At 47.5% G+C, this 27056-nt stretch overlaps 1 protein-coding gene across 4 annotated transcripts in view; it reads right to left on the reverse strand.

Annotated features, from left to right (window-relative positions):
* Positions 1–27056, reverse strand: part of LOC310758531 (uncharacterized protein) — a 56701-nt gene that overhangs the window by 9941 nt on the left and 19704 nt on the right. The window contains exons 1-3 of one of the 4 annotated variants that reach the window (XM_083605106.1): positions 22798–23047; positions 21574–21699; positions 14910–15083 (exon numbers count right to left, since the gene is read on the reverse strand). In XM_083605106.1, the coding sequence (XP_083461232.1) occupies positions 14910–15042 (133 nt within the window). In that variant the 5' untranslated portion in view covers positions 15043–15083; positions 21574–21699; positions 22798–23047. Of the gene's footprint in view, positions 1–4468; positions 4595–5367; positions 6412–14909; positions 15084–21573; positions 21700–22797; positions 23048–27056 lie in introns of those variants that run through there. The other 3 variants (XM_083605107.1, XM_083605109.1, XM_083605108.1) reach the window with 3 other exon arrangements.

Below are 27056 nucleotides of genomic sequence, written 5' to 3' on the forward strand. Positions count from 1 at the left end.
TCAGATATCCATCGGTCTGCTACCAGATGTCGGATTTCAAGCCAGCAGAGCCAGTCCCAGCTCTTAGGAATTTGGCCACCCTCCAGGTGCCCGGCTTGAATCCTTGTTGACCTCCCCTGCCAGCGTCTGCCGGCAAGATCAAGGGAGGTCTCTTTGGCGATCCTTTTCAAACGTGAAAAGAACACACCACTCCTCCCCCTCCCATCTCCAGGGGGGGGGGGGAATGAGACAGACAGAAATATATTTACATGTCTTTATTCCTGTCTTTCACCAGTACAGAGAAAACACGTCTGTACCCTCTGATACCCAGCTGCAGAGAGAGAATAACTCCTCCCATGTACTTCCAGTACAGGGTCATGTGCCACTCTGAGCTAACATCCGGTGCTCAGTACATTGTCTCTTGTTCCCACGGTACATTCCAATAACATCAGTTTCCTGTTTACCATTCCAGCCATCTGGAGCTAGCTTCTGCATTGCTCCTTTTTCGTAACACGAATTACAGTAGTCAAGCCTGGAGGTGACCATCGCATGGATCACTGTTGCCAGATCGGGGCAGGAAAGGTAAGGGACCAACTGCTTGATGTGGCGAAGGTGGAAAAATGTCGCCTTGGCTGTTGCTGTAACTTGCGCCTCCTTGGAAAGGGAGGCGTCAAGGATTACACCCAAGTAGATTCAGAGCTGATGAAGCGGCTGGGCCAAAGCTGAAAGGTAAGCTGCATGTGGTCAAAAATGAGATGGCAAGAATAAATATTGACATCCTGGGCATCAGTGAACTAAACTGGACAGGGATGGGCAAAATCAGTTCAGATGACCATCATAACTACTACTGTGGGCAAGAATCCCGTAAAAGAAACGGAGTGGCCCTCATAGTCAAGAAAAGAGTGGCAAAAGCTGTACTAGGATGCAATCTCAAAAATGATAGAATGATCTTGATATGAATCCAAGGCAGACCTACAAGAAATTGAATACAGATTTCCAAAGAATAGCCTTCTTAAATGAGCAATGAAAAGAAATAGAGGAAAACAATAGAATGGGAAAAACCAAGATCTGTTCAAGAAAATTGGAGACATGAAAGATCGTACAAAGATTACCATAATAAAGGCCAAAAGTGGAAAGGACCTAACAAAAGCAGAAGACATCAAGAAGAGGTGACAAGAATACAGAGGAATTATACCAGAAAGATATGGATGTCTCGTACACCCCAGGTAGTGTGGTTGCTGACCTTGAGCCAGACATCCTGGAGAGTGAAGTCAAATGGGCCTTAGAAAGCACTGCAAATAATAAGGCCAGTGAAAGTGATGGTATTCCAGCTGAACTATTTAAACTTTTAAAAGATGATGCTGTTAAGGTGCTACACTCAATATGCCAGCAAGTTTGGAAAACTCAGCAGTGGCCAGAGGATTCGAATCCCAAAGAAGTGCAGTGCCAAAGAATGCTCCAACTACCGCACAATTGCGCTCATTTCACACGCTAGCAAGGTTATGCTTAAAATTCTACAAGGCAGGCTTGAGTAGTATGTAGACTGAAAACTCCCAGAAGTGCAAGCCGGATTTTGAAGGGGCAGAGGAACCAGAGACCAAATTGCAAACATGCGCTGGATTATGGAGAAAGCTAGAGAGTTCCAGAAAAACATCTACTTCTGCTTCATTGACTTTGCAAAAGCATTTGATTGTGTCGACCACAGCAAACTATGGCAAGTTCTTAAAGAAATGGGAGTGCCTGATCACCTCATCTGTCCCCTGAGAAATCTCTATGTGGGACAAGAAGCTGCAGTTAGAACTGGATATGGAAGTATTGATTAGTTTAAAATGGGGAAAGGAGTACGACAAGGCTGTATATTGTCTTCCTGTTTATTTAACTTATATGAAGAATTCATCATGCGAAAGGCTGGGCTGGATGAATCCCAAGCCGGAATTAAGATTGCCGGAAGAAATATCACAACCTTGATGGCAGAAAGTGAGGAGGAATTAAAGAACCTTTTAATGAGGGTGAAAGATGGTGAAAATATGGTCTGAAGCTCAACATCAAAAAACGAAGATCATGGCCACTGGGCCCATCACCTCCTGACAAATGGAAGGGGAAGAAATGGAGGCAGTGAGACAATTTACTTTCTTGGGCTCCCTGATCACTGCAGATGGTGACAGCAGTCACGAAATTAAAAGACGCCTGCTTCTTGAGAGAAAAGCAATGACAAACCTAGACAGCATCTTAAAAAGCAGACATCACCTTGCCAACAAAGGTCCGTATAGTTAAAGCTATGGTTTTCCCAGTACTGATGTATGGAAGTGAGAGCTGGACCATAAAGAAGGCTGATCCCCGAAGAATTGATGCTTTTGAATTATGGTGCTGGAGGACTCTCTTGAGAGTGCCATGGACTGCAAGAAGATCAAACCTCTCCATTCTTAAGGAAATCAGCCCTGAGTGCTCACTGGAAGGACAGCTCCTGAAGCTGAGGCTCCAATACTTTGGCCACCTCAGGAGAAGAGAAGACTCCCTGGAGAAGACCCTGATGTTGGGAAAGATCAACACAAGGAGAAGGGGCGACAGACGACTAGATGGTGGGACAGTGTTCTCGAAGCTACCAGCATGAATCTGACCAAACTGAGGGGGGAAATAAACACCACCTAACAGGGTGGGTCCAGTATCACCAAATAAATGAGGTCTTCAAAGCTGACAAGAAAAAGGGTTTTGTAATTTCATTATTGGATAAAGAATTATTACAAAGCAAAACAAAACAAAAGTAGTTTCTAAAATGTATGGAACCTTATTGGAGTGGGAGGATGTGAATGAACAGGTAAAGGCGGTAATGATCAAATGGGATATGGATTTAGGTAAACCTATTCAATTAACATCATGGGAAAAATATTGGAAGGGGAGTTGGAATTTTATGGCTTGTGAGGCAATAATAGAAAATTTGATAAAGATGTTTTACAGATGGTATTTAACACCAACCAAGATATGTAAATTGTATAAAAGAAAATCAAAATTATGTTGGAGGTGTAACCAAGTAGAGGGGACACTTCTGCATATGTGGTGGCTATGTGATAAAATCAAGTGCTTCTGGGATACGGTGTATGAAGAACTAAAGAAAACATTTGAACAAAATCTTGCCCCCAAAACAGAAGCCTTTTTACTGGGAATATTGGATGCAGATATACCAAAAGAACATAAGGAAGTATTTCTTTACGCCACAGTGGCAGTGAGAACATTAATTGCCAATTAATTGCCAAAAATTGGAAAAAAAGAAATAATTCCAACAAAAAAAAGCTCTTTTTGGAGGAGGGTCCCTGGCACTCGGGGAGAGACCATAAATTTTCTAACTACTCCAGGTCAATGCTATCTTTCCCCTTAATTCTTCATGAAGTTTCCTAAAACTAGTTATACCATATGCCTTATACCATTTTCTAAAATTCTATGATTATCCCTGCTGTGTTTTATTTAATGGAAATTGAGACTGGTTTCCTAGGTGAAGCTTTTTCCACATTCTAAGCAGCCCCTGCAGGAAATATTTCATGGAAAATTAGATTCACCAACTGAATGAAGCTCTTTCTACATTCCAAGCACTGATATGGTTTCTGACCTGTATGAAGCTTTTTCCAAACACTCCCCTGTATTAAGTATCTCATGGGAATTGTGGGTGGAGCTGCGAAGGAAGCTTTCCACATTTCAAGCACTAATTTCTTTCCCCCCTTAGTTCTTTCTTGTGAAGTGAGGCTCTCCTTCTGAATGAAGAGCTTTCCTTGATGGGAAGTGTACTGGGAGCTCTAACTAAAGTTCTCTCCCCACTCTGAATATTTATATGGGTTCTCCAATGTGTGGATTATCTTGTTGTCTCCTTTCTTCTTCCTTTCCAATTCACTACCTACAATCTGCTGTCATATGGCAGTATTATCATTAATAATAATAATCCTAGCCTGAGGAAGAAATTGAGCCTGAAATGACTGAACAATGAAAATAAATACTTGTGACAGAGGAAGAAGGGAAGGGAGTTACTGCCTTTTTTGGCTGGTATTAGCTAACTTATTTATGGGAACTGGAGATTCAAAAAGCCTGGCTCTTTCCAGGGATGGATTTAATTTGGCTCAGTCATGGAATGCGCTCCAACTACAAGCTCAGTCATTTCTTTGCTCAACCAAAAACAGAGAGATGCAGAAAGGGAAAGAGAAAATTGACAGGATGTACCTCCACGTCCCTAAGATCTCTGAAGCCTACATTGAAGAAGACCTGGGCAGCTCAGAACAGCCTCATCATGGTTTGAAAAGGCAGGACTGGTGGAAAAATATTCCCAGAAAGAACAGGAAATACATCTCCTATTGAGAGTTTTCCATTCCAGGAGAGTTGTGGGTGTGTTACCATCTCAGGTGCTGTAGGTGGCGCTATTGGGCTCCCTCAAAATAGAGGAGGTTTGTCCTTCTGAGATCTGTATGGAATTTCAAAACTGATCTTATGATCCAGCAGGGAGCCTTACCAGAGAGGCCACGATCCCACGATTCTCCTCCTTGAATTCCTTCTGCAGAGCTCTCTGGTCAGGATCCAGCAAAGCCCAGTCCTCCTCTGTGAAAGGAACAGCTACGTCTTCAAAGCACACTGGACCCTAAGAGAGAAAGGGAGCGTGATCGTCTACACATTGCTCTGTTCATTTCTGTAACAATTTTCTTGTGTATTTAAATGATGGGTATTAATCTTTGTGTAAGTGGGGCAATTCCATAAAATAATAATTTTATTATCTATATGGCACTCATTTTCAAGTAAATCTTTGCAAGCATTCCCATTTTCCAGATGGAAAGACCTCCTCTCTCTTCATCTGGTGGGGTGGACCCTCCCAATGCCCTCAAGCCAACTTCAAGGGGCACCAGGAGGGGGAGGGGAGGGAATGTTGGTTGGTTGGCATCCGTCTGTCTTAGGAGACCATGGAAGAGTGTGTCTTTGGGAGTGAGATCTGGGGGAGAGACATGTGTTGTTGCATCTGGGACAGAGGAAGTGGTCCGGTTGTGCTGCTGCAGATGCAGAAGGGCTTTTCTTCTCCCTGTGCTCCCCCCATGTGCAAATGTTCCCGTCTGGCTGCAGCCTCTGTTCACAAATGTGACTTTTCCCTCCATCTGAAGGGGGTTTATCTTCTTGACCCAAAGTCCCCTCCCCCAAAAGGAAGGCAGCATCTGGATCCCAAGGAAGAACAGGGCAGCAGACCTCCTGCGAGGTAGCCCCTCCCTGGCTTGGCAGAGGACAAGGGAGGACCCTCTGCTCCCTGACTTGGGGGTCTCTCCTCACCATGCATGATCTGAAAAGGGACCCCCATGCCCCCTCCCTGCACCCCTGGGACCCCCTTCTCCCCACTGCACCCTCAGGGGGAAGAGAGAGGAGACTCACCGGATTCCAGGAGGGGCACCAAGGAAGCTTTTGCGAAGGAAAGGTAAGAAAGCGGGGGGAGGGGCTTCTGCTCTGGAGGACCTTGCCCCCTCCCCCTTCACTTCCCGTCCTCTCTAGGAATCCAGCTCAGCTCCATTTAACCCTTACAAAGCCTAGCGCGCCCCTCCCTCTCCCTCCCTTCAGTTTTCCTGCTTCTGCACATGCGCTCTAAGGGCTGCCCCCCCTTCCCTCCCTTTCTCCCTCCGGGTCAAGGACTCTGCCCCAAGGAGCCCACATCCAAGCAGACTAACTGCAAGGGATACGGGGGGGTCCATGGGCGGTTACCTTGGCTCTCCCCCAACATAGAGGCTCCTGGATCCCAAGGAAAGGCTGGGAGGGAGAAGAGGCGAAGGGCTGCCTAGTGGCGGGAGGTGCAATGGGCTCAGAAATGGCTCCCTCAAGACCCCCCTCCAAAAAACACCCTCCAGCTCAGCGGGGGGGGGATGGGGGGGCTTCCCAGCCGGGAGACCCTTCCCCTCCCGAAAATAATCCCCGCCCTCAATTGCATTTTTCTGCTTCTGCAGCCGCTTTTCATCCCAGGAAAAGAGACGGAGGAGGAAGTGTCCCAGGCGAGGAATGAAACGCACCTGCGATCCTGGGGGGGCAGGTGGGGGGCGCATGTTGCTCAGGGGGGTGGCCCCTCCCTCTGGGACTCTTCCCAGTTCAAAGAAAAAGAGGGACGCCTGCCATCCTTTCCCTCCGTTTCGTGCCAGAAAACCAGTTTCTACTGGGCTCCCAGAACCACATGGAGGCAGGAGACCCCAATTCCCACCCCAGAGCAGGGCTGGACCAATCAGAAGCCTCTCCAGTGGACAGCTGGCCAATCCCCTTTCAGATTCCCCTGGGCCTCCTCCTCTCCTTCGCCCGCTTTCCTGAGGGAGTTTTCCCCCTGAGTTTCCCTCATGGCTGCTCCCCCTCCCAGCTTATCCTTCATTTCTCCTTCCTTCTCTTCCTGTTCCTCTTTCCCCTCATTGTTTGGGGGCAGCTGGATTCCCCCCCCCCAGGCCCAGGAGGAGCCCAGGGATGCGGCAGGGCCAGAAGGCGTTTCCCGCCCTTTTCCGAAATAAGCGGGAACGCCATTTTGTTTGTTCCAGAGGCCCCAGGCGCTCCCAGAGACACCATGGCTCCCCTGTGGGCCTCGGGGGTCCCACGCTCTCGGGGTCTCTCCTCCCGGATCAAGGAGGGCGGCAGCTTTGGTCCTCAGCCGCCTTCCTGCCATGATGGCTTGGCCTCCACAGGGCAGCCTCTCTCCTCGCCATGTTGGCACCACGGAGGAGGCCTCTCCGTTGGGAGACGCCAGGCAAGCGGCCTTGGGGGATCCGCCAGGTTCTGCAAAGGGGGCCAAGAGGGAAAGCCCCTCTCTGTCTCGGAGGCCCAAGGAGGAGGAGAATAACAGTAGTAGTAGTAGTAGTAGTAGTAGTAGTAGTAAGGGCTTTATCCCCCTCAAAGGTGGAGGGTTCCCCTCAGGGGAGTTTGACCCCCGGAGCAGCATCCTTGGTCACCCCAAGAGTCAGCGCTAGGAGAAGGGCTCCACCTGCAGGCCTAGGGGAAAGGGGGCTCTTGCCTAGACGAGGCTGGAGACTCCCCTTCTGGCCCCTTGGGGTCCCAGGAGCCCTTTCTGGATGGCCCTCACTTGCCCCCCAATGGGCCAAGACATCTGTTCCTCCCCCTCAGGCAGTAGTTGAACAGAAGTCGCTCTCACTCCTGATCCCTGCGGGTCTCAGGAGGCAGTGGGGGGGGCTCTAGGGAACTGGCTGAACTGGGGTCCTCCCAGTCCAGCCCAGACAAGAAAGAGAGGGAGCTCTCAGAAGAGGAAGCCATTGCAGAGAGCCATGGCGTCTCTGGGAGCGGCTGGGGCTTCTGGAACAAACAAAATGGCGTTCCCACTTATTTCGGAAAAGGGCGGGAAACTTGGCTGTTCTCTGCTGAGGGTCTCCTGCTTTTCTTCCAAGGCTTCCTGGGGGTGTCATGGCCAGAGGAAGAGACAGGGCCCCCACCCTGAATCCCCTGCAGGGCCCTGGGGAGCAAGCAGAGCCTGCCTCAGTTTCCTTCCCCAAGGCTTTGGGGGAACCTTGGGGTGCGGAAGGAGGAACCCCAAATGGAGCTCAGACTCCTGGCAAGTGGGGAAAGGAACATGATATGGCACTTTCCAGATGAGTCTCAATACAATATGATAATCTTTATTGTCATTGTCCCATACAGAACAACGAAATTGAAAAAATGTACATCAGACATTCAAAAACCAACAAGCCTCCTATCCCAACCTGGTCAGCCCCCTAAAAACTCTGATACCCCATAATTAAATACAATATACTCTCATAGAGACTACCTTACACTGCATTTAAAACCAAAATCACATTTGGATAGAAACTGTTTCTCAGGTGGCTAGTCCTAGTCTTTATAACCCTGTACCTTCTTCCAGAAGGCAGAAGCTGAAAGAGATCATTTCCGGGGTGCGCACTACCCTGCACTATCTCTGCAACTTTTTTATGTAGCACCAACTGCAAATGCCTGCAGGGCCATGAGTAGTATGCATGAAAACATCAATGCTACCGTGAGGCAGAGAGGATTATTGTGGGGGACTTCACTCACACAGATGTGAGGGCAGTACTCCCAAAATCCCATCAGCACATTGAGTGTGCAATAAGGGGAGAAAATACTCTTGACAAGGTGTATACAAACATCAGCCGGGAATATGAGGCGCACCTCGGTAGTCCAGATCATGTGTCCCTGCTTCTGACACCAGTGTACACACAGTGTAAACACGGATGGTTACTCTGTGGCCAAAGGGAGCCTCTCAGCAGTTGCAGGACTGTTTCCAGGAGACCGATTGGAATATGTTCGACCATCAAGATCTAGAAACTTTTACATCAACGGTCCTGGATTATATTAGATTCGACACAGGAAATGCACCAGGGAAAAGTATTTTAAGTTGCATCCGAATAGGAAGCCCTGGATGACGGGAGAGGTTAGGAGATTCTTGAAGGCCAGAAACTCTGCTTTTAGAATTGGGGACCAGGTACCGTATGGTATAGAAAGAGCGAACTTGAAGAGGGATATCAGGAAAGCAAAAGTGGGTAAAGAACCATATCATATCTTGTCTGACAGTAGGACTTGACCCTTACCAGTTTGCGTACAAGACAAAGAGATCCATGGAGGATGCTGTGGCAATGGCTTTACATCCTGTCCTGACTCATTTGGAGAAGAAAGGGAACTACGTGAGATTGTTATTTGTAGACTTTCTGCATTTAATACTATTCTTCCGCATAGATTGGTGCCCAAACTATTAGACCTGGAAGAAATGGAGGCAGTGAGAGATTTGACTTTCTTGGGCTCCACGATCACTGCAGATGGTGACAGCAGCCACGAAATTAAAAGACGCCTGTTTCTTGGGAGAAAAGCAATGACAAACCTAGACAGCATCTTAAAAAACAGAGACATCACCTTGCCAACAAAGGTGTGTATAGTTCCCAGTAGTGATGTATGGAAGTGAGAGCTGGACCATAAAGAAGGCTGATCGCCAAAGAATTGATGCTTTTGAATTCTGGTGCTGGAGGAGACACTTGAGAGTCCCATGGACTGCAAGATCAAACCTCTCCATTCTGAAGGAAATCAGCCCTGAGTGCTCACTGGAAGGACAGATCCTGAAGCTGAGGCTCCAAGACTTTAGCCACCTCATGAGAAGAGAAGACTCCCTGGAAAAAACCCTGATGTTGGGAAAGATGGAGGGCACAAGGAGAAGGGGACGACAGAGGAGATTGTTGGATAGTGTTCTCAAAGCTACCAGCATGAGTTTGACCAAACTGCGGGAGGCTGTGGAAGACAGAAGGACCTGGCATGCTCTGGTCCAGGGGGTCACAAAGAGGCGAACACGACTAAACAACTAAACAACATGATAAAACGGTGGTTGGTTTAATCACGGCTGGAGAGGGGGAGGCGGCCTATAGGAAGGATGTTGAGCAGCTGGGGAAGTGGTGCAGGAAGAACAACTTACTCCTTAGCTTAAAGAAAACAAAAGAGATTATTGTGGACTTAGGAAATGTAAATTGAATATTCAGCCACTCATTATTGAGGGGAAGTGTGTGGAACGTAGCACTTGGACTCGCCTCCAAGGTCCAGGGACTGATCCACCCTGGCTTCCACCTCGGAGGTCCCTTCAGAAGGAGAAGGGGTCCCAGGTCTCCATGGGGGAAAGCGTTCCTGAGGCCTGCGTTCGAGGCCAATGCTTTCGCCTTTCAGGCTCCAGCCCACCTTCTCTCTGGTGTTTTTGTGAGCTGTAGAGATGGGATCACATGCAGACATTCCCAAGTTTAATAAGGATCCCTTGAAAAAGCTGAGAAACCTTTAGTCGAAAGTTCTTCTTTTGCCAATGAACTTTGCCTCTGCGTGATTTAAGGAGAACCAGATGCATCCACTCCAAAGAAGCTTCTGCAGCTCTGCTCTCCATGCAGACATGGAGCACCTTGGGACTGAAGACGCAGAAAAAGAGATGGAGGGGAATGTGTGGGTCATAAACTGGGAGTCGTTGGAAAGGAGTCGCTGGGAGAGGCAGAAGGTTGTGTTGAGCAGGCGAGGGAAGAGCAGGAGGGGACAGAAAGAGCCCCAGGGAAAGACAAATTTGGGCTGAGCTGGTGTGGGAATGAGTGGCAGAGAAAAATGTACAGCCAACAAAAGAGGATGCAAAGCAACTCCTGAAACGGTGAACAAGGCAAGCTATGATCTCATTTGGGGAAAAGGAATTAAGATGCCTTCTTCCCCATCCCCAGTGGATTGAAATGTCCAAAGATTAGGGAAAGAAGAAAGAAGAGGAAGCAGGATTGGATGAACATTATAAGAGACCAAAATTTTCCATTGTGACTTGGCTGAGATTTGATGGAACAGTTTTTAAAAGGCTTTATAGAAACTGGAGAAATACTAATTTGGATTATTAGATGATCCTTATAAGAGTCATATTGCACTGCCTGAGTTGATTAAGATTTGAAAGCTGGGCTGGGGGGGGAATGAAGGGAAAGTGTCATCTTGGTGAAGAGGATAAGAAGAGTTTGGATTTGATATCCTGCTTTATCACTACCCGAAGGAGTCTCAAAGCGGCTAACATTCTCCTTTCCCTTCCTCCCCCACAACAGACACTCTGTGAGGTGAGTGGGGCTGAGAGACTTCAAAGCAGTATGACTAGCCCAAGGTCACCCAGCAGCTGCATGTGGAGGAGCGGAGACGCGAACCCGGTTCTCCAGATTACGAATCTATCGCTCTTAAGCACTACACCACTGTATACGAAATACAGCTGGGTTTATTCTGGATTGCAAATTATGAATAATTGTTGCTACAAATGATTTTCAGACGGAGATGGGTGTTTCCTTTTCGGTGCCTGCCCTGTGGAACACCCTCCCAGTAGATGTCAAAGGAAAAAACAACTACCAGACTTTAAGAAGACATCTGAAGGCAGCCTTGTTTAGGGAAGCTTTTAATATTTGATGGATTACTGTATTTTAATATTTTGTTGGAAGCTGCCCAGAGTGACTGGGGAAACCCAGCCAGATGGGAAGGGTATCAATAAATGATCATCATCATCTATTTTTTTAGTATTTTTAATATTTTATATTAAGATTCCTTTATTTTGAATTTAGGAGGACACACATAGGAAGAGGACAGTTGGAGGTCCGAGGGACGTGCAAGGAACGCAGGGAAGGATCTCTATGGGTGGGATACGGGGAGAAGAGGGGGTCACGCAGGGGAGAAGTGGGGGAGCCTGCCTTTCTATGTGCTGACGAATGATATGATATATATCATACAAATGTCATAAACAGTATTTTTAGTTTATATCCCCCCCTTTCTCTTTTCTATACAATTGTATTTTGTAAGGGTTGTTTAATATTTTTTCTTTTATTTCTCTTTTTTGGTTTCCCCACTGTATGAATTCTTTGATGGCAAGTGATATCGCAGCTCCTTCTGAAGCTCTTTCCACATTTCAAGCACTGATAGGGTTTCTCCCCTGTATGAATTCTGCGATGGCAAGTGAGATCGGAGCTATTAGTGAAGCTCTTTCCACATTCCAAGCACTGATAGGGTTTCTCCCCTGTATGAATTCTGCGATGGCAAATGAGATTGGAGCTATCAGTGAAGCTCTTTCCACATTCCAAGCACTGATAGGGTTTCTCCCCTGTATGAATTCTGCGATGGGAAGTGAAGTTCCCTATCTTACTGAAGCTCTTCCCACATTCCAAGCACTGATAGGGTTTCTCCCCTGTATGAATTCTGCGATGGGAAGTGAGATGGGAGCTATTAGTGAACCTCTTTCCACATTCCAAGCAGTGATAGGGTTTCTCCCCTGTATGAGTTTTTTGATGCAAAGTGAGCTGCCTCCGCTCCCGGAAGTTCTTTCCACATTCGAAGCACTGATAGGGTTTCTCTCCTGTATGTATTCTTTGATGGGAAGTGAGACTGTGGCTCTGACTGAAGCTCTTCCCACACTGCAAGCACTGATAGGGTTTCTCTCCTGTATGAATTCTTTGATGGGAAGTGAGTTCACCACTCAGACGAAAGCTCTTTCCACATTCCAAGCAGTGATAGGGTTTCTCTCCTGTATGAATTCTGCGATGGGAAGTGAGTTCACCACTCAGACGAAAGCTCTTTCCACATTCTAAGCAGTGATAGGGTTTCTCCCCTGTATGAGTTTTTTGATGCAAAGTGAGCTGCGTCCGCTCCCGGAAGTACTTTCCACATTCCAAGCACTGATAGGGTTTCTCTCCTGTATGTATTCTTTGATGGGAAGTGAGACTTTGCCTCTGACTGAAGCTCTTCCCACACTGCAAGCACTGATAGGGTTTCTCTCCTGTATGGATTCTTCGATGGGAAGTGAGATGTGCACTTTGACTAAAGCTCTTTCCACATTCCAAGCACTGATAGGGTTTCTCCCCTGTATGAATTCTTCTATGCAAAGCAAGATCACCTTTCTGACGAAAGCTCTTCCCACATTCCAAGCACTGATAGGGTTTCTCCCCGGTATGAATTCTTTGATGGGAAGTAAGTTCACCACTCAGACGAAAGCTCTTTCCACATTCCAAGCAGTGATAGGGTTTCTCCCCTGTATGAATTCTGCGATGGGAAGTGAGATGGGAGTTCTTAGTGTACCTCTTTCCACATTCCAAGCAGTGATAGGGTTTCTCCCCTGTATGAGTTTTTTGATGCAAAGTGAGCTGCCTCCGCTCCCGGAAGTTCTTTCCACATTCGAAGCACTGATAGGGTTTCTCTCCTGTATGTATTCTTTGATGGGAAGTGAGACTGTGGCTCTGACTGAAGCTCTTCCCACACTGCAAGCACTGATAGGGTTTCTCTCCTGTATGAGTTCTTTGATGGGAAGTGAGTTCACCACTCAGACAAAAGCTCTTTCCACATTCCAAGCAGTGATAGGGTTTCTCTCCTGTATGTATTCTTTGATGGGAAGTGAGACTTTGCCTCTGACTGAAGCTCTTCCCACACTGCAAGCACTGATAGGGTTTCTCTCCTGTATGAATTCTTTGATGGGAAGTGAGTTCACCACTCAGACGAAAGCTCTTTCCACATTCCAAGCAGTGATAGGGTTTCTCTCCTGTATGAATTCTGCGATGGGAAGTGAGTTCACCACTCAGACGAAAGCTCTTTCCACATTCTAAGCAGTGATAGGGTTTCTCCCCTGTATGAGTTTTTTGATGCAAAGTGAGCTGCGTCTGCTCCCGGAAGTACTTTCCACATTCGAAGCACTGATAGGGTTTCTCTCCTGTATGTATTCTTTGATGGGAAGTGAGACTTTGCCTCTGACTGAAGCTCTTCCCACACTGCAAGCACTGATAGAGTTTCTCTCCTGTATGGATTCTTCGATGGGAAGTGAGATTTGCACTTTGACTAAAGCTCTTTCCACATTCCAAGCACTGATAGGGTTTCTCCCCTGTATGAATTCTTCTATGCAAAGCAAGACCACCTTTCTGACGAAAGCTCTTCCCACATTCCAAGCACTGATAGGGTTTCTCCCCGGTATGAATTCTTTGATGGGAAGTGAGATGTGCGCTTTGATTAAAGCTCTTCCTACATTCTAAGCACTGATAGGGTTTCTCCTTACTCTGTGCTCTTTCATGTGAAGTAAGGCCATCCCTCTGAACGAAGCTCTTTCTTTGACAGGAGGTGGACTGGGAGCTCTGACGGATGTTCTCTCCACACTCTATGTGGATTCTGTTGTGCTCCCCCTTGTTCTTCCCTTCCAATTCATCACCATCTGCAATGAAGAGAGAAGCGAATTAGAGCCTCAAGAAGAAATGGAGCTCCAGATCATTGAACAAAGTTAATGAATGCTTGTGATAGAGGAAGAACTAAAAATAGTTAGATGTGGGGCCTTTCTATAGTTTTCACTGCCTTTGTTGGCTGGTATTTACTGACATATTGCTTGGCTTTATCTGGAATGGATCTTGTTCTGGCTCAATCCTGGAATCCACTCCATCTCCAAAGTCAGTCATCTCTTTGGTCAATCAAATGCAAACAGAAGCAAAAACAACAAGCCTGACAGAATTTACATCAACTTCCCTAAAAACTCTGAAGCCGGCATTTAAGAAGGCCTGGGTGGTTCAGAGAATCCTGGTCACTGTTTTAAAAGGTATGACTAGACGAAGAACATTCACAGAGGAAACAGTTGATATCCCTCCATTCTGGGTTCACGGTGGGGGATGTTAGAATCCCAGATGCTCTTGGTCTCCAGCCAAAGAGTTGAAGTTCATTACATACAGGTATGTATGGAACATCGACACCTTGTCTGTGAAACAAACAGCAACATCTTCACCTGAACACTCCCCGTCAGCTGTTGCCTCAATCTGGTTGGTCTAAATTTAAATTTATACGTAAATCGCTTTCTTCTCTTTGAACCCCCCTCCCATGTCCATGAGGAGACCAACTCTGTATTGTTTCATTAGCAACAGAAGAGGAAAAGTGACTATAACTCAGTTCAAACCAATTCATGAACCCAGAACTAATACACCGACCACTAATGATGAACCATATGCTATAGATATTCCAGCAAAATTATTCCGCTATTTTGATATGCAAATGGCATGCGAAGACTTAGTCTACGTATTTGTATCATTTATTAGTCCTATGTTCCTTGTTTTTAAAAGCAAATAAAAAGTTATTCCAAAAGGAAAAAGACAACACACAGAGGCCCCATCTGCATTCAAACTGCAAAGCGGGATCAGTGAGTTGTCTGACATTGGCAGGGCATTCAGATCACAGAACTGGTTTTAGACCTTTTGAGCGGTGGTGGCCGGGGAGCTGTGACCTATTCCTAGCTCAAATTGCCTGCAGATGACCAAGGAGCAGGCAGGCATGCAGGCAGGCAGATGGGGGAGCCCGAAAAGGTGCTCCCCTTCTCCTTCTCCATCTCCATTCGCCTGCCTGCCTTCCCCCACCCCTAGCTGAGCAAGCCCCTATACCTCTCTGGCTCCATCCATCCAGGTCCCCATCTCCACTCTCTTGGAACTCACCAGATTTCTCGGAGGTCCCTGGGAGGGAACGCTCAGAAGTTGTGGGGAGCGATGCAGGAGACAACCTGACCAGGTCAACCGTCCATCTTCCCCCTTCCATCCTCACTAGGTTTGCAGGATCTGTGTCTTTCATCCTTCCTGAGGAGTCAAGGAGCCAAAAGAAGCTGCAGGGTCCTGGGAGAGAGGAAGAAGGAAAGGAAGCCTCAGAGGCCCTGCAGGGATTCTCCTGCCCTAGATATTATCCTGCCCCTGGAGAAGCACAAATGGGGCGGCCCCTTCCGAACAAAAGCCCCGTTTCTATACCTCTCCAGTGGTTCCAATAAATCAGGTAGGCTACTTGCATGGCAATTGAAGAAAAAGAAAAAAAGAGAGAGTAATAGAGAAATGAAAAATAACTGAAGATCCTAAAGAAATATGCAAAGAAAAATTAAATTACTATAGGAAATTTTACCATGCAGAAGAAGAAGACCAAGAGGAAATGGAATGATACATAGCACAAAATAGACTCCCGACAATAGCAGATTGGAAAATAGAACAACTAAATGTACCAACAGCGATGATGGAGGTGCAGCAATCAATCTCAAAAGCAAAGATAGGAAAGTCCCCAGGTACGGATGGATTCTCGGCGGCATTTTACAAGAAGTTAGAAGATATACTATCAGAACCAATGCAACAGTACTGAACGGAATTTTAAAAGAAGGAAGAATACCAAAATCATGGGAAGAAGCATTTATCACACTGATACCCAAACAAAGAGCAGTTCCGACACTAATCAAAAATTATAGACCTATATCATTGTTCAATAATGATTATAAAATATTTGCCAACATCCTAGCCAAGAGATTAAAAAAAAAGTATTGAATGAAATAATACACAGAGATCAGGCTGGCTTCTTACCAGGCAGACACATGCACAATAAAATGAGAAACATAATTGATATTTTAGAATATTTAGAAGCAAGATCAGATAAAAAAGCCATTTTGAAGCTAATAGGCACGGAAAAGGTCTTTGACATCTCTTGGAGCTCCATGAAAAAAACTACAGGAAAAAACAGGACTTGGAGAAAATATTATTAGTGGTGTTGAGGCAATATATTGAAATCAGAGAGCCAAATTGATACTAAATAGTGAAATAAGAAAAGAATTTAAAATAAGTAAGGGGACAAGGCAAGGCTGCCGCCTTTCGCCTCTACTTTTTATTACGGTACTAGAATTCTTAGCAATGACAACAAGGAGTGACCAAGGCATAAAAGGTCTAAGAATGGGGAAGACGTCGCACAAGATGAAGGCCTTTGCAGACAATTTAATTCTAACTACTGAAAATCTGGAGGAAAGCATACCAAAAGTAATAAGGAAAATCCTTGAATTTGGAAGTGGCAGGATTGAAATTAAATAAAAATAAGACTAGTATGCTAGCAAAAAATATGTCAACACAGGAAAAAGAAGGACTAAAGAAAATGTCAGGATTGGAAATAGTAAATAAAACCAAGTATTTGGGAATCTGGCTGACAAATGAAAACACCAACCTATTTAAAGACAATTATATTAAAACATGGAAAGAAATCAATTTTTAATCATATAATAAGAAAATTGATATATAGAGTATGGGAAAAACATAAAAGTGGTGTTAGAACTCAAAACCCCCTGGTGGATTTCACCTCAGGAAGCAATAACTGGGGGAAAGAAAATTATGGAATTGAATTGGGCCACTTTCACTGCCTTGTTGTGACGAAGGGGCTTGAATAACTCAGAGACGCTATGAGCTAAGCTGTGCAGGGCCACCCAAGACGGACAGGTCATAGTGGAGAGTTTTGACTAAACGTGATCCACCTGGAACAGGAACCGGCAAGCCACTCCAGTATCCCTGCCAAGAAAACTCCATGGACAAAGACAACAGGCATATAAAAGTTATGGCGCTGGAAGATGAGCCCCTCAGGTCGGAAGGCGTCCAACATGCTACTGAAGAAGAGCGGAGGACAAGTACAAGTAATAATAATAATAATAATAATAATTTTTATTTATACCCCGCCCTCCCCAGCCAAGGCCGGGCTCAGGGCGGCTTACAAGCAATAATAAAAAACAAGTTGAATGATTACAACTTAAAAACAAAATTAAAATACAACATTAAAATACTGAAACATTAAAATATTAAAATGTAGCCTCATCGCAGGAGGAGAAGGAAAAGAAAAAAGAAAGAGAGGGAGGGAATCAAATTGGCTCCAAGCCAAAGGCCAGGCGGAACAACTCTGTCTTACAGGCCCTGCGGAAAGAAATCAGATCCCGCAGGGCCCTGGTCTCATGAGGCAGAGCATTCCACCAGGCCGGAGCCAGTGTTGAAAAGGCCCTGGCTCTGGTTGAAGCTAATCTAACTTCCTTAGGGCCCAGGACCTCTAGTGTGTTGCTATTTATGGACCTTGAGGCTCTCCGTGGGGCATACCGGGAGAGGCGGTCCCATAGGTACGAGGGTCCTAGGCCGTGAAGGGCTTTAAAGGTCAAAAGCAGCACCTTAAATCTGACCCTGTACTCCACCGGGAGCCAGTGCAGCTTGAAAAGCACAGGGTGAATATGCTCCCATGGCATAGACCCCGTGAGGAGCCTCACTGCAGCATTCCGCACCCACTGGAGTTTCTGGGACAGCTTCAAAGGCAGCCCCGCGTAGAGCGAATTACAGCAGTCAAGCCTGGAGGTGACCATCGCATGGATCACTGTTGCCAGATCGGGGCAGGAAAGGTAAGGGACCAACTGCTTGATGCGGCGAAGGTGGAAAAATGTCGCCTTGGCTGTTGCTGTAACTTGCGCCTCCTTGGAAGGGAGGCGTCAAGGATTACACCCAAGTAGATTCAGAGCTGATGAAGCGGCTGGGCCAAAGCTGAAAGGTAAGCTGCATGTGGTCAAAAATGAGATGGCAAGAATAAATATTGACATCCTGGGCATCAGTGAACTAAACTGGACAGGGATGGGCAAAATCAGTTCAGATGACCATCATAACTACTACTGTGGGCAAGAATCCCGTAAAAGAAACGGAGTGGCCCTCATAGTCAAGAAAAGAGTGGCAAAAGCTGTACTAGGATGCAATCTCAAAAATGATAGAATGATCTTGATATGAATCCAAGGCAGACCTACAAGAAATTGAATACAGATTTCCAAAGAATAGCCTTCTTAAATGAGCAATGAAAAGAAATAGAGGAAAACAATAGAATGGGAAAAACCAAGATCTGTTCAATAAAATTGGAAACATGAAAGATCGTACAAAGATTACCATAATAAAGGCCAAAAGTGGAAAGGACCTAACAGAAGCAGAAGACATCAAGAAGAGGTGACAAGAATACAGAGGAATTATACCAGAAAGATATGGATGTCTCGTACACCCCAGGTAGTGTGGTTGCTGACCTTGAGCCAGACATCCTGGAGAGTGAAGTCAAATGGGCCTTAGAAAGCACTGCAAATAACAAGGCCAGTGAAAGTGATGGTATTCCAGCTGAACTATTTAAACTTTTAAAAGATGATGCTGTTAAGGTGCTACACTCAATATGCCAGCAAGTTTGGAAAACTCAGCAGTGGCCAGAGGATTGGAGAAAATCAGTCTACATCCCAATCCCAAAGAAGTGCAGTGCCAAAGAATGCTCCAACTACCGCACAATTGCGCTCATTTCACACGCTAGCAAGGTTATGCTTAAAATTCTACAAGGCAGGCTTGAGTAGTATGTAGACTGAAAACTCCCAGAAGTGCAAGCCGGATTTTGAAGGGGCAGAGGAACCAGAGACCAAATTGCAAACATGCGCTGGATTATGGAGAAAGCTAGAGAGTTCCAGAAAAACATCTACTTCTGCTTCATTGACTTTGCAAAAGCATTTGATTGTGTCAACCACAGCAAACTATGGCAAGTTCTTAAAGAAATGGGAGTGCCTGATCACCTCATCTGTCCCCTGAGAAATCTCTATGTGGGACAAGAAGCTACAGTTAGAACTGGATATGGAAGTATTGATTAGTTTAAAATTGGGAAAGGAGTACGACAAGGCTGTATATTGTCTCCCTGTTTATTTAACTTATATGAAGAATTCATCATGCTAAAGTCTGTGCTGGATGAATCCCAAGCCAGAATTAAGATTGCCGGAAGAAATATCACAACCTTGATGGCAGAAAGTGAGGAGGAATTAAAGAACCTTTTAATGAGGGTGAAAGAGGAGAGCGCAAAATATGGTCTGAAGCTCAACATCAAAAAAACGAAGATCATGGCCACTGGGCCCATCACCTCCTGGCAAATGGAAGGGGAAGAAATGGAGGCACTGAGACAATTTACTTTCTTGGGCTCCCTGATCACTGCAGATGGTGACAGCAGTCACGGAATTAAAAGACGCCTGCTCCTTGGGAGAAAGGCAATGGCAAACCTAGGCAGCATCTTAAAAAGCAGAGACATCACCTTGCCAACAAAGGTCGGTATAGTTAAAGCTATGGTTTTCCCAGTAGTGATGTATGGAAGTGAGAGCTGGACCATAAAGAAGGCTGATCGCCGAAGAATTGATGCTTTTGAATTCTGGTGCTGGAGGAGACTCTTGAGAGTCCCATGGACTGCAAGAAGATCAAACCTCTCCATTCTGAAGGAAATCAGCCCTGAGTGCTCACTGGAAGGACAGCTGCTGAAGCTGAGGCTCCAAAACTTTGGCCACCTCAGGAGAAGAGAAGACTCCCTGGAGAAGACCCTGATGTTGGGAAAGATGGAGGGCACAAGGAGAAGGGGCAACAGAGGACGAGATTGTGGGACAGTGTTCTCGAAGCTACCAGCATGAGTCTGACCAAACTGAGGGTGGAAATAAACACCACCTAACAGGGTGGGTCCAGTACCACCAAATAAATGAGGTCTTCAAAGCTGACAAGAAAAAGGGTTTTGCAATTTCAGTATTGGATAAAGAATTATTACAAAACAAAACAAAAGTAGTTTCTAAAATGTACGGAACCTTATTGGAGTGGGAGGATCTGAATGAACAGGTAAAGGCGGTAATGATCAAATGGGATATGGATTTAGGTAAACCTATTCAATTAACATCATGGGAAAAATTATGGAAGGAGAGTTGGAATTTTACGGCTTGTGAGGCAATAATAGAAAATTTGATAAAGATGTTTTATAGATGGTATTTAACACCAACCAAGATATGTAAAATGTATAAAAGAAAATCAAAATTATGTTGGAGGTGTAACCAAGTAGAGGGGACACTTCTGCATATGTGGTGGCTATGTGATAAAATCAAGTGCTTCTGGGATACGGTGTATGAAGAACTAAAGAAAACATTTGAACAAAATCTTGCCCCCAAAACAGAAGCCTTTTTACTGGGAATATTGGATGCAGATATACCAAAAGAACATAAGGAAGTATTTCTTTACGCCACAGTGGCAGTGAGAACATTAATTGCCAATTAATTGCCAAAAATTGGAAAAAAAGAAATAATTCCAACAAAAAAAAGCTCTTTTTGGAGGAGGGTCCCTGGCACTCGGGGAGAGACCATAAATTTTCTAACTACTCCAGGTCAATGCTATCTTTCCCCTTAATTCTTCATGAAGTTTCCTAAAACTAGTTATACCATATGCCTTATACCATTTTCTAAAATTCTATGATTATCCCTGCTGTGTTTTATTTAATGGAAATTGAGACTGGTTTCCTAGGTGAAGCTTTTTCCACATTCTAAGCAGTCCCCTGCAGGAAATATTTCATGGAAAATTAGATTCACCAACTGAATGAAGCTCTTTCTACATTCCAAGCACTGATATGGTTTCTGACCTGTATGAAGCTTTTTCCAAACACTCCCCTGTATTAAGTATCTCATGGGAATTGTGGGTGGAGCTGCGAAGGAAGCTTTCCACATTTCAAGCACTAATTTCTTTCCCCCCTTAGTTCTTTCTTGTGAAGTGAGGCTCTCCTTCTGAATGAAGAGCTTTCCTTGATGGGAAGTGTACTGGGAGCTCTAACTAAAGTTCTCTCCCCACTCTGAATATTTATATGGGTTCTCCAATGTGTGGATTATCTTGTTGTCTCCTTTCTTCTTCCTTTCCAATTCACTACCTACAATCTGCTGTCATATGGCAGTATTATCATTAATAATAATAATAATCCTAGCCTGAGGAAGAAATTGAGCCTGAAATGACTGAACAATGAAAATAAATACTTGTGACAGAGGAAGAAGGGAAGGGAGTTACTGCCTTTTTTGGCTGGTATTAGCTAACTTATTTATGGGAACTGGAGATTCAAAAAGCCTGGCTCTTTCCAGGGATGGATTTAATTTGGCTCAGTCATGGAATCCGCTCCAACTACAAGCTCAGTCATTTCTTTGCTCAACCAAAAACAGAGAGATGCAGAAAGGGAAAGAGAAAATTGACAGGATGTACCTCCACATCCCTAAGATCTCTGAAGCCTACATTGAAGAAGGCCTGGGCAGCTCAGAACAGCCTCATCATGGTTTGAAAAGGCAGGACTGGTGGAAAAATATTCCCAGAAAGAACAGGAAATACATCTCCTATTGAGAGTTTTCCATTCCAGGAGAGTTGTGGGTGTGTTACCATCTCAGGTGCTGTAGGTGGCGCTATTGGGCTCCCTCAAAATAGAGGAGGTTTGTCCTTCAGAGATCTGTATGGAATTTCAAAACTGATCTTATGATCCAGCAGGGAGCCTTACCAGAGAGGCCACGATCCCACGATTCTCCTCCTTGAATTCCTTCTGCAGAGCTCTCTGGTCAGGATCCAGCAAAGCCCAGTCCTCCTCTGTGAAAGGAACAGCTACGTCTTCAAAGCACACTGGACCCTAAGAGAGAAAGGGAGCGTGATCGTCTACACATTGCTCTGTTCATTTCTGTAACAATTTTCTTGTGTATTTAAATGATGGGTATTAATCTTTGTGTAAGTGGGGCAATTCCATAAAATAATAAATTTATTATCTATATGGCACTCATTTTCAAGTAAATCTTTGCAAGCATTCCCATTTTCCAGATGGAAAGACCTCCTCTCTCTTCATCTGGTGGGGTGGACCCTCCCAATGCCCTCAAGCCAACTTCAAGGGGCACCAGGAGGGGGAGGGGAGGGAATGTTGGTTGGTTGGCATCCGTCTGTCTTAGGAGACCATGGAAGCGTGTCTTTGGGAGTGAGATCTGGGGGAGAGACATGTGTTGTTGCATCTGGGACAGAGGAAGTGGTCCGGTTGTGCTGCTGCAGATGCAGAAGGACTTTTCTTCTCCATGTGCTCTTCCCATGTGCAAATGTTCCCGTCTGGCTGCAGCCTCTGTTCACAAATGTGACTTTTCCCTCCATCTGAAGGGGGTTTATCTTCTTGACCCAAAGTCCCCTCCCCCAAAAGGAAGGCAGCATCTGGATCCCAAGGAAGAACAGGGCAGCAGACCTCGTGCGAGGTAGCCCCTCCCTGGCTTGGCAGAGGACAAGGGAGGACCCTCTGCTCCCTGACTTGGGGGTCTCTCCTCACCATGCATGATCTGAAAAGGGACCCCCATGCCCCCTCCCTGCACCCCTGGGACCCCCTTCTCCCCACTGCACCCTCAGGGGGAAGAGAGAGGAGACTCACCGGATTCCAGGAGGGGCACCAAGGAAGCTTTTGCGAAGGAGAGGGAAGAAAGCGGGGGGGAGGGGCTTCTGCTCTGGAGGACCTTGCCCCCTCCCCCTTCACTTCCCGTCCTCTCTAGGAATCCAGCTCAGCTCCATTTAACCCTTACAAAGCCTAGCGCGCCCCTCCCTCTCCCTCCCTTCAGTTTTCCTGCTTCTGCACATGCGCTCTAAGGGCTGCCCCCCTTCCCTCCCTTTCTCCCGCCGGTTCAAGGACTCTGCCCCAAGGAGCCCACATCCAAGCAGACTAACTGCAAGGGAGACGGGGGGGGGGTCCATGGGGGGTTACCTTGGCTCTCCCCCAACATAGAGGCTCCTGGATCCCAAGGAAAGGCTGGGAGGGAGAAGAGGCGAAGGGCTGCCTAGTGGCGGGAGGTGCCTTGGGCTCAGAAATGGCTCCCTCAAGACCCCCCTCCAAAAAACACCCTCCAGCTCAGCGGGGGGGGGGGGGATGGGGGGGGCTTCCCAGCCGGGAAACCCTTCCCCTCCCGAAAATAATCCCCGCCCTCAATTGCATTTTTCTGCTTCTGCAGCTGCTTTTCATCCCAGGAAAAGAGACGGAGGAGGAAGTGTCCCAGGCGAGGAATGAAACGCACCTGCGATCCAGGGTGTTATGTACTGAGTTGAATAGGATCCAAACTGCAGCAGTCTGATTTGTCCTAGAACAATAGGATCCAAAAGGCAGCAGTCTGATTGGTCCTAGAACAATAGGATTCAGAATGCAGCAGTCTGATTGGTCCTAGAACAATGCAGCAGTATGATTGGTTGGCAGGAACTACCCAATCATGCTCCAGATAGAAGTGAATCCACAACCTGATTGGCTTACAGTAGAATTCCGGAATTAGCCAATCATGTGCAGCCCATTGTGTAAATAATGTATATAAAGCAGATACTTTGAGGGGACATCCATTCATTCCTCCTCACCACTATGAGCTGAATAAAGAGCATGAAATCACTTCGCGACTCTGAGTATATTTCACTGGGGGGGGCAGGTGGGATCCCGCTGAGCTGACTGCCACACACAGCACCACAGCACTGCCACCTGCCGCACCGCTGCCTCGCACCGTGTATCCAGGCTTCAGCTCCGGGACACAAGGAACTCAGAATGGCAACCGACAACAGCTTCTCGCCATTCAACCCAGCATCTGGAGACTGGGAAGCGTACGCCTCCCGTTTCACCTTCCTCCTAGAAGCCAAAGGGGTCACTGACGAAGAAGACGCCAAGAAGAGGGCGATATTCTTCAGCGTCTGCAGAGAGGAGACGTTTGAAATCGCCCGGGCCCTCCTTGCGCCTGAAGACGTCGCTACTGTTCCATACAAAACAATAATGGAACAGCTGAAGGGGCACTTTTCGCCGCAGCCCTCAGTGGTAGCTCGTCGAAATGCCTTCTACGCAAAGCGGCAAGCCCCTGGGGAAACCATAACTGGGTTTGTGACCTCTCTCCGCCAAGCCGCCCGGTTCTGCAACTTCTCAGAGCTGGAGAACATGCTTCGTGACCGCCTCGTCGGTGGCCTGAAGGATGAGAAGCTGCAACGACGCCTCTATGCTAAGAAGGACCTAACGTTCCAGGTCGCTCTGGAGGAGGCCCTGGCAACGGAAGCTGCCGAGAGGTCGACGCAAGAGGCACGGCCGAGCCAGCCGTCCCAACCGAGGGTCCACCACGAAGACCTCACCGACGACTCAGGATCCGACAGGGAGGAGGTGCACTGAGTACAGCAGCGCACTCAAGCAGCCCACATACCACAGCTGCCTCGACGAGAAGGAGGGAACTGCGCAAGCTGTGGAGAAAGTCACCAGAGGAGTTTGAGGACCGCCTCCGCACCATTCTGCACCGTTTCCAGACGGCGGGTCTCAAGGTGAAGCGGGAAAAATGTCTACTAGGAGTGCCTCAGGTGGACTTTCTGGGATTTATGGTGGACGCAGAAGGGGTCCACCCGACTGGGGACAAGGTACGGGCCATTTGTGATGCCCCAGCGCCCAAGAACAAGACTGAACTTCAGGCCTTCTTGGGACTATTGAACTTTTACCATTCCTTCCTTCCCCACAAGGCGGCGGTAGCAGAGCCCCTACACAGACTCCTGGACAAGCGGGCCCCTTGGGTGTGGGGCCAGCGCCAGGAGGCCGCATTCCAGGCAGTCAAGGACTTGCTTGTCTCAAACTCGGTCTTGGCACACTTCGACGAGAGGCTGCCGGTGGTGCTAGCATGCGATGCCTCGCCCTATGGAATTGGCGCTGTCCTGGGACACCAACTCCCGGATGGAAGAGAGGTACCGGTGGCATACTTTTCCCAGACACTCAACGCAACCGAGCGGAACTACTCGCAAATCGACAAGGAGGGTCTGGCAATCGTGAAGGGAGTAAAAAAAATCCATGATTTCTTGTACGGGCGGCCCTTCACCGTGGTGACTGACCACAAGCCGTTGCTTGGCTTATTTGCCCCTGAAAAGCAGACCCCCCAAGTGCTGTCTCCTCGCGTCCTCAGGTGGTCAATTTTCCTTGCCAGCTACCAGTATGCACTGATTCACCGTCCGGGGAAGGCGATGGGCCATGCGGATGCCCTCAGCAGGCTACCACTACCGGAAACAGGCCCCGACCCAGCACCTGCACAAGAGGTTATGAGCCTGGAGCTGCTTCCCGACCGCCCCATTCAGGCACAAGAAGTTGCACACCATTCCAAGAAAGATAGGGTCATCTCCCGGGTCCTGGACTGGGTATGGAGGGGATGGCCCAGCAGCAGCCCCGGGCCAGAATTCGCCGGCTACACAACCCGCAAACATGAACTGTCGGCCCACAAGGGGTGCCTGTTATGGGGAAGCAGGGTCGTTGTTCCCCAGCCCCTCCGCAAAAGGGTCCTCACAGCCCTACACGAGACACACCCAGGGGTAGTAAGAATGAAGGCCCTTGCCAGGAGTTATGTGTGGTGGCCGGGGATCGACGGAGAGATAGAGGCCTGGGTCAAACACTGCCAGGCCTGCCAAGAATCCCGCCCAGATCCCCCAAGGGCCCCAGTCCAGTCCTGGGAGTCCGCCCGAGCACCATGGTCACGCCTGCATGTGGACTTCGCTGGCCCCTTTCAGGGGAAAACATTCTTCATAGTGGTGGACTCCTACACCAAATGGCTGGAAGTCGCACTGGTACCGTCCACTTCTACGTCCGCAGCCATCCAGGTACTACTCAGGCTGTTTGCAACCCACGGGCTCCCTGACACTCTCGTCTCAGACAACGGGACTGCATTTACGTCAGGAGAATTCCAAACCTTCACAGCGCAGAACGCCATCCGCCACATCCGTTCGGCGCCATTCCATCCTGCCACCAATGGCCAAGCAGAACGCATGGTGCGGACCACCAAGGACACCCTTCGCCGCATGACGCAAGGGGATTGGGAGTACCGCCTTGCCACATTCCTTCTAGCACAGCACAGCACCCCCAGCTCAACAATTGGCCGGAGCCCCGCTGAACTACTAATGGGTCGGCGCCTTGCAATCAGATTGGACCGCATTCACCCAGATAGAGCTCAGGATGAGGTAGTGGTGGGGGAAGGCAGGAACCCCCGGACCTTCGAGGCCCAGGACCCAGTGTACGCAAAGAATTTTGGGGCAGGCCCAGCATGGGTACCCGCCACAGTCACCAGGGTCACTGGGGTCACTGTCGTACGAGGTGCTAACAGATGGGGGGCAATGCTGGCGCCGCCACTGCGACCAGATACGGCGACGATTCCCGGGAGAAAACCAGGAGGAGGAAAGGTCAGAGGAGTCCCAAGGGAACAGAGGGGCAGTGAGGCCCATAGAGCACGAGGGGCCAGCAGGAGAGGCAGAATCAGTAAATACAGAGAGGACCTGCGAGGCCAAAAGGACACCGGAACCAGAACCACGACTGAGCGAGCCGGTTGCGCCAGACCAAATAGCCCCATCACAGCCAGCATCCTTGGAACACGAGCCAGAACCTGAACCCCGGACCAGGGAACACCCCAGGCCGCAACGCACACGTAGGCCGCCAGCGTACCTCGAGGACTATGAATGCGACCTCCCGGGCAGGACTGGAACTTAGAGGGGAGGGGTGTTATGTACTGAGTTGAATAGGATCCAAACTGCAGCAGTCTGATTGGTCCTAGAACAATAGGATCCAAAAGGCAGCAGTCTGATTGGTCCTAGAACAATAGGATTCAGAATGCAGCAGTCTGATTGGTCCTAGAACAATGCAGCAGTATGATTGGTTGGCAGGAACTACCCAATCATGCTCCAGATAGAAGTGAATCCACAACCTGATTGGCTTACAGTAGAATTCCGGAATTAGCCAATCATGTGCAGCCCATTGTGTAAATAATGTATATAAAGCAGATACTTTGAGGGGACATCCATTCATTCCTCCTCACCACTATGAGCTGAATAAAGAGCATGAAATCACTTCGCGACTCTGAGTATATTTCACTGGGGGGGCAGGTGGGGGCGCATGTTGCTCAGGGGGGTGGCCCCTCCCTCTGGGACTCTTCCCAGTTCAAAGAAAAAGAGGGACCCCTGCCATCCTTTCCCTCCGTTTCCTGCCAGAAA

This window comes from Podarcis filfolensis (genome assembly GCF_964270895.1).
Source record: "Podarcis filfolensis genome assembly, chromosome: 3".
NCBI classification, from domain to species: Eukaryota; Metazoa; Chordata; class Lepidosauria; order Squamata; family Lacertidae; genus Podarcis; species Podarcis filfolensis.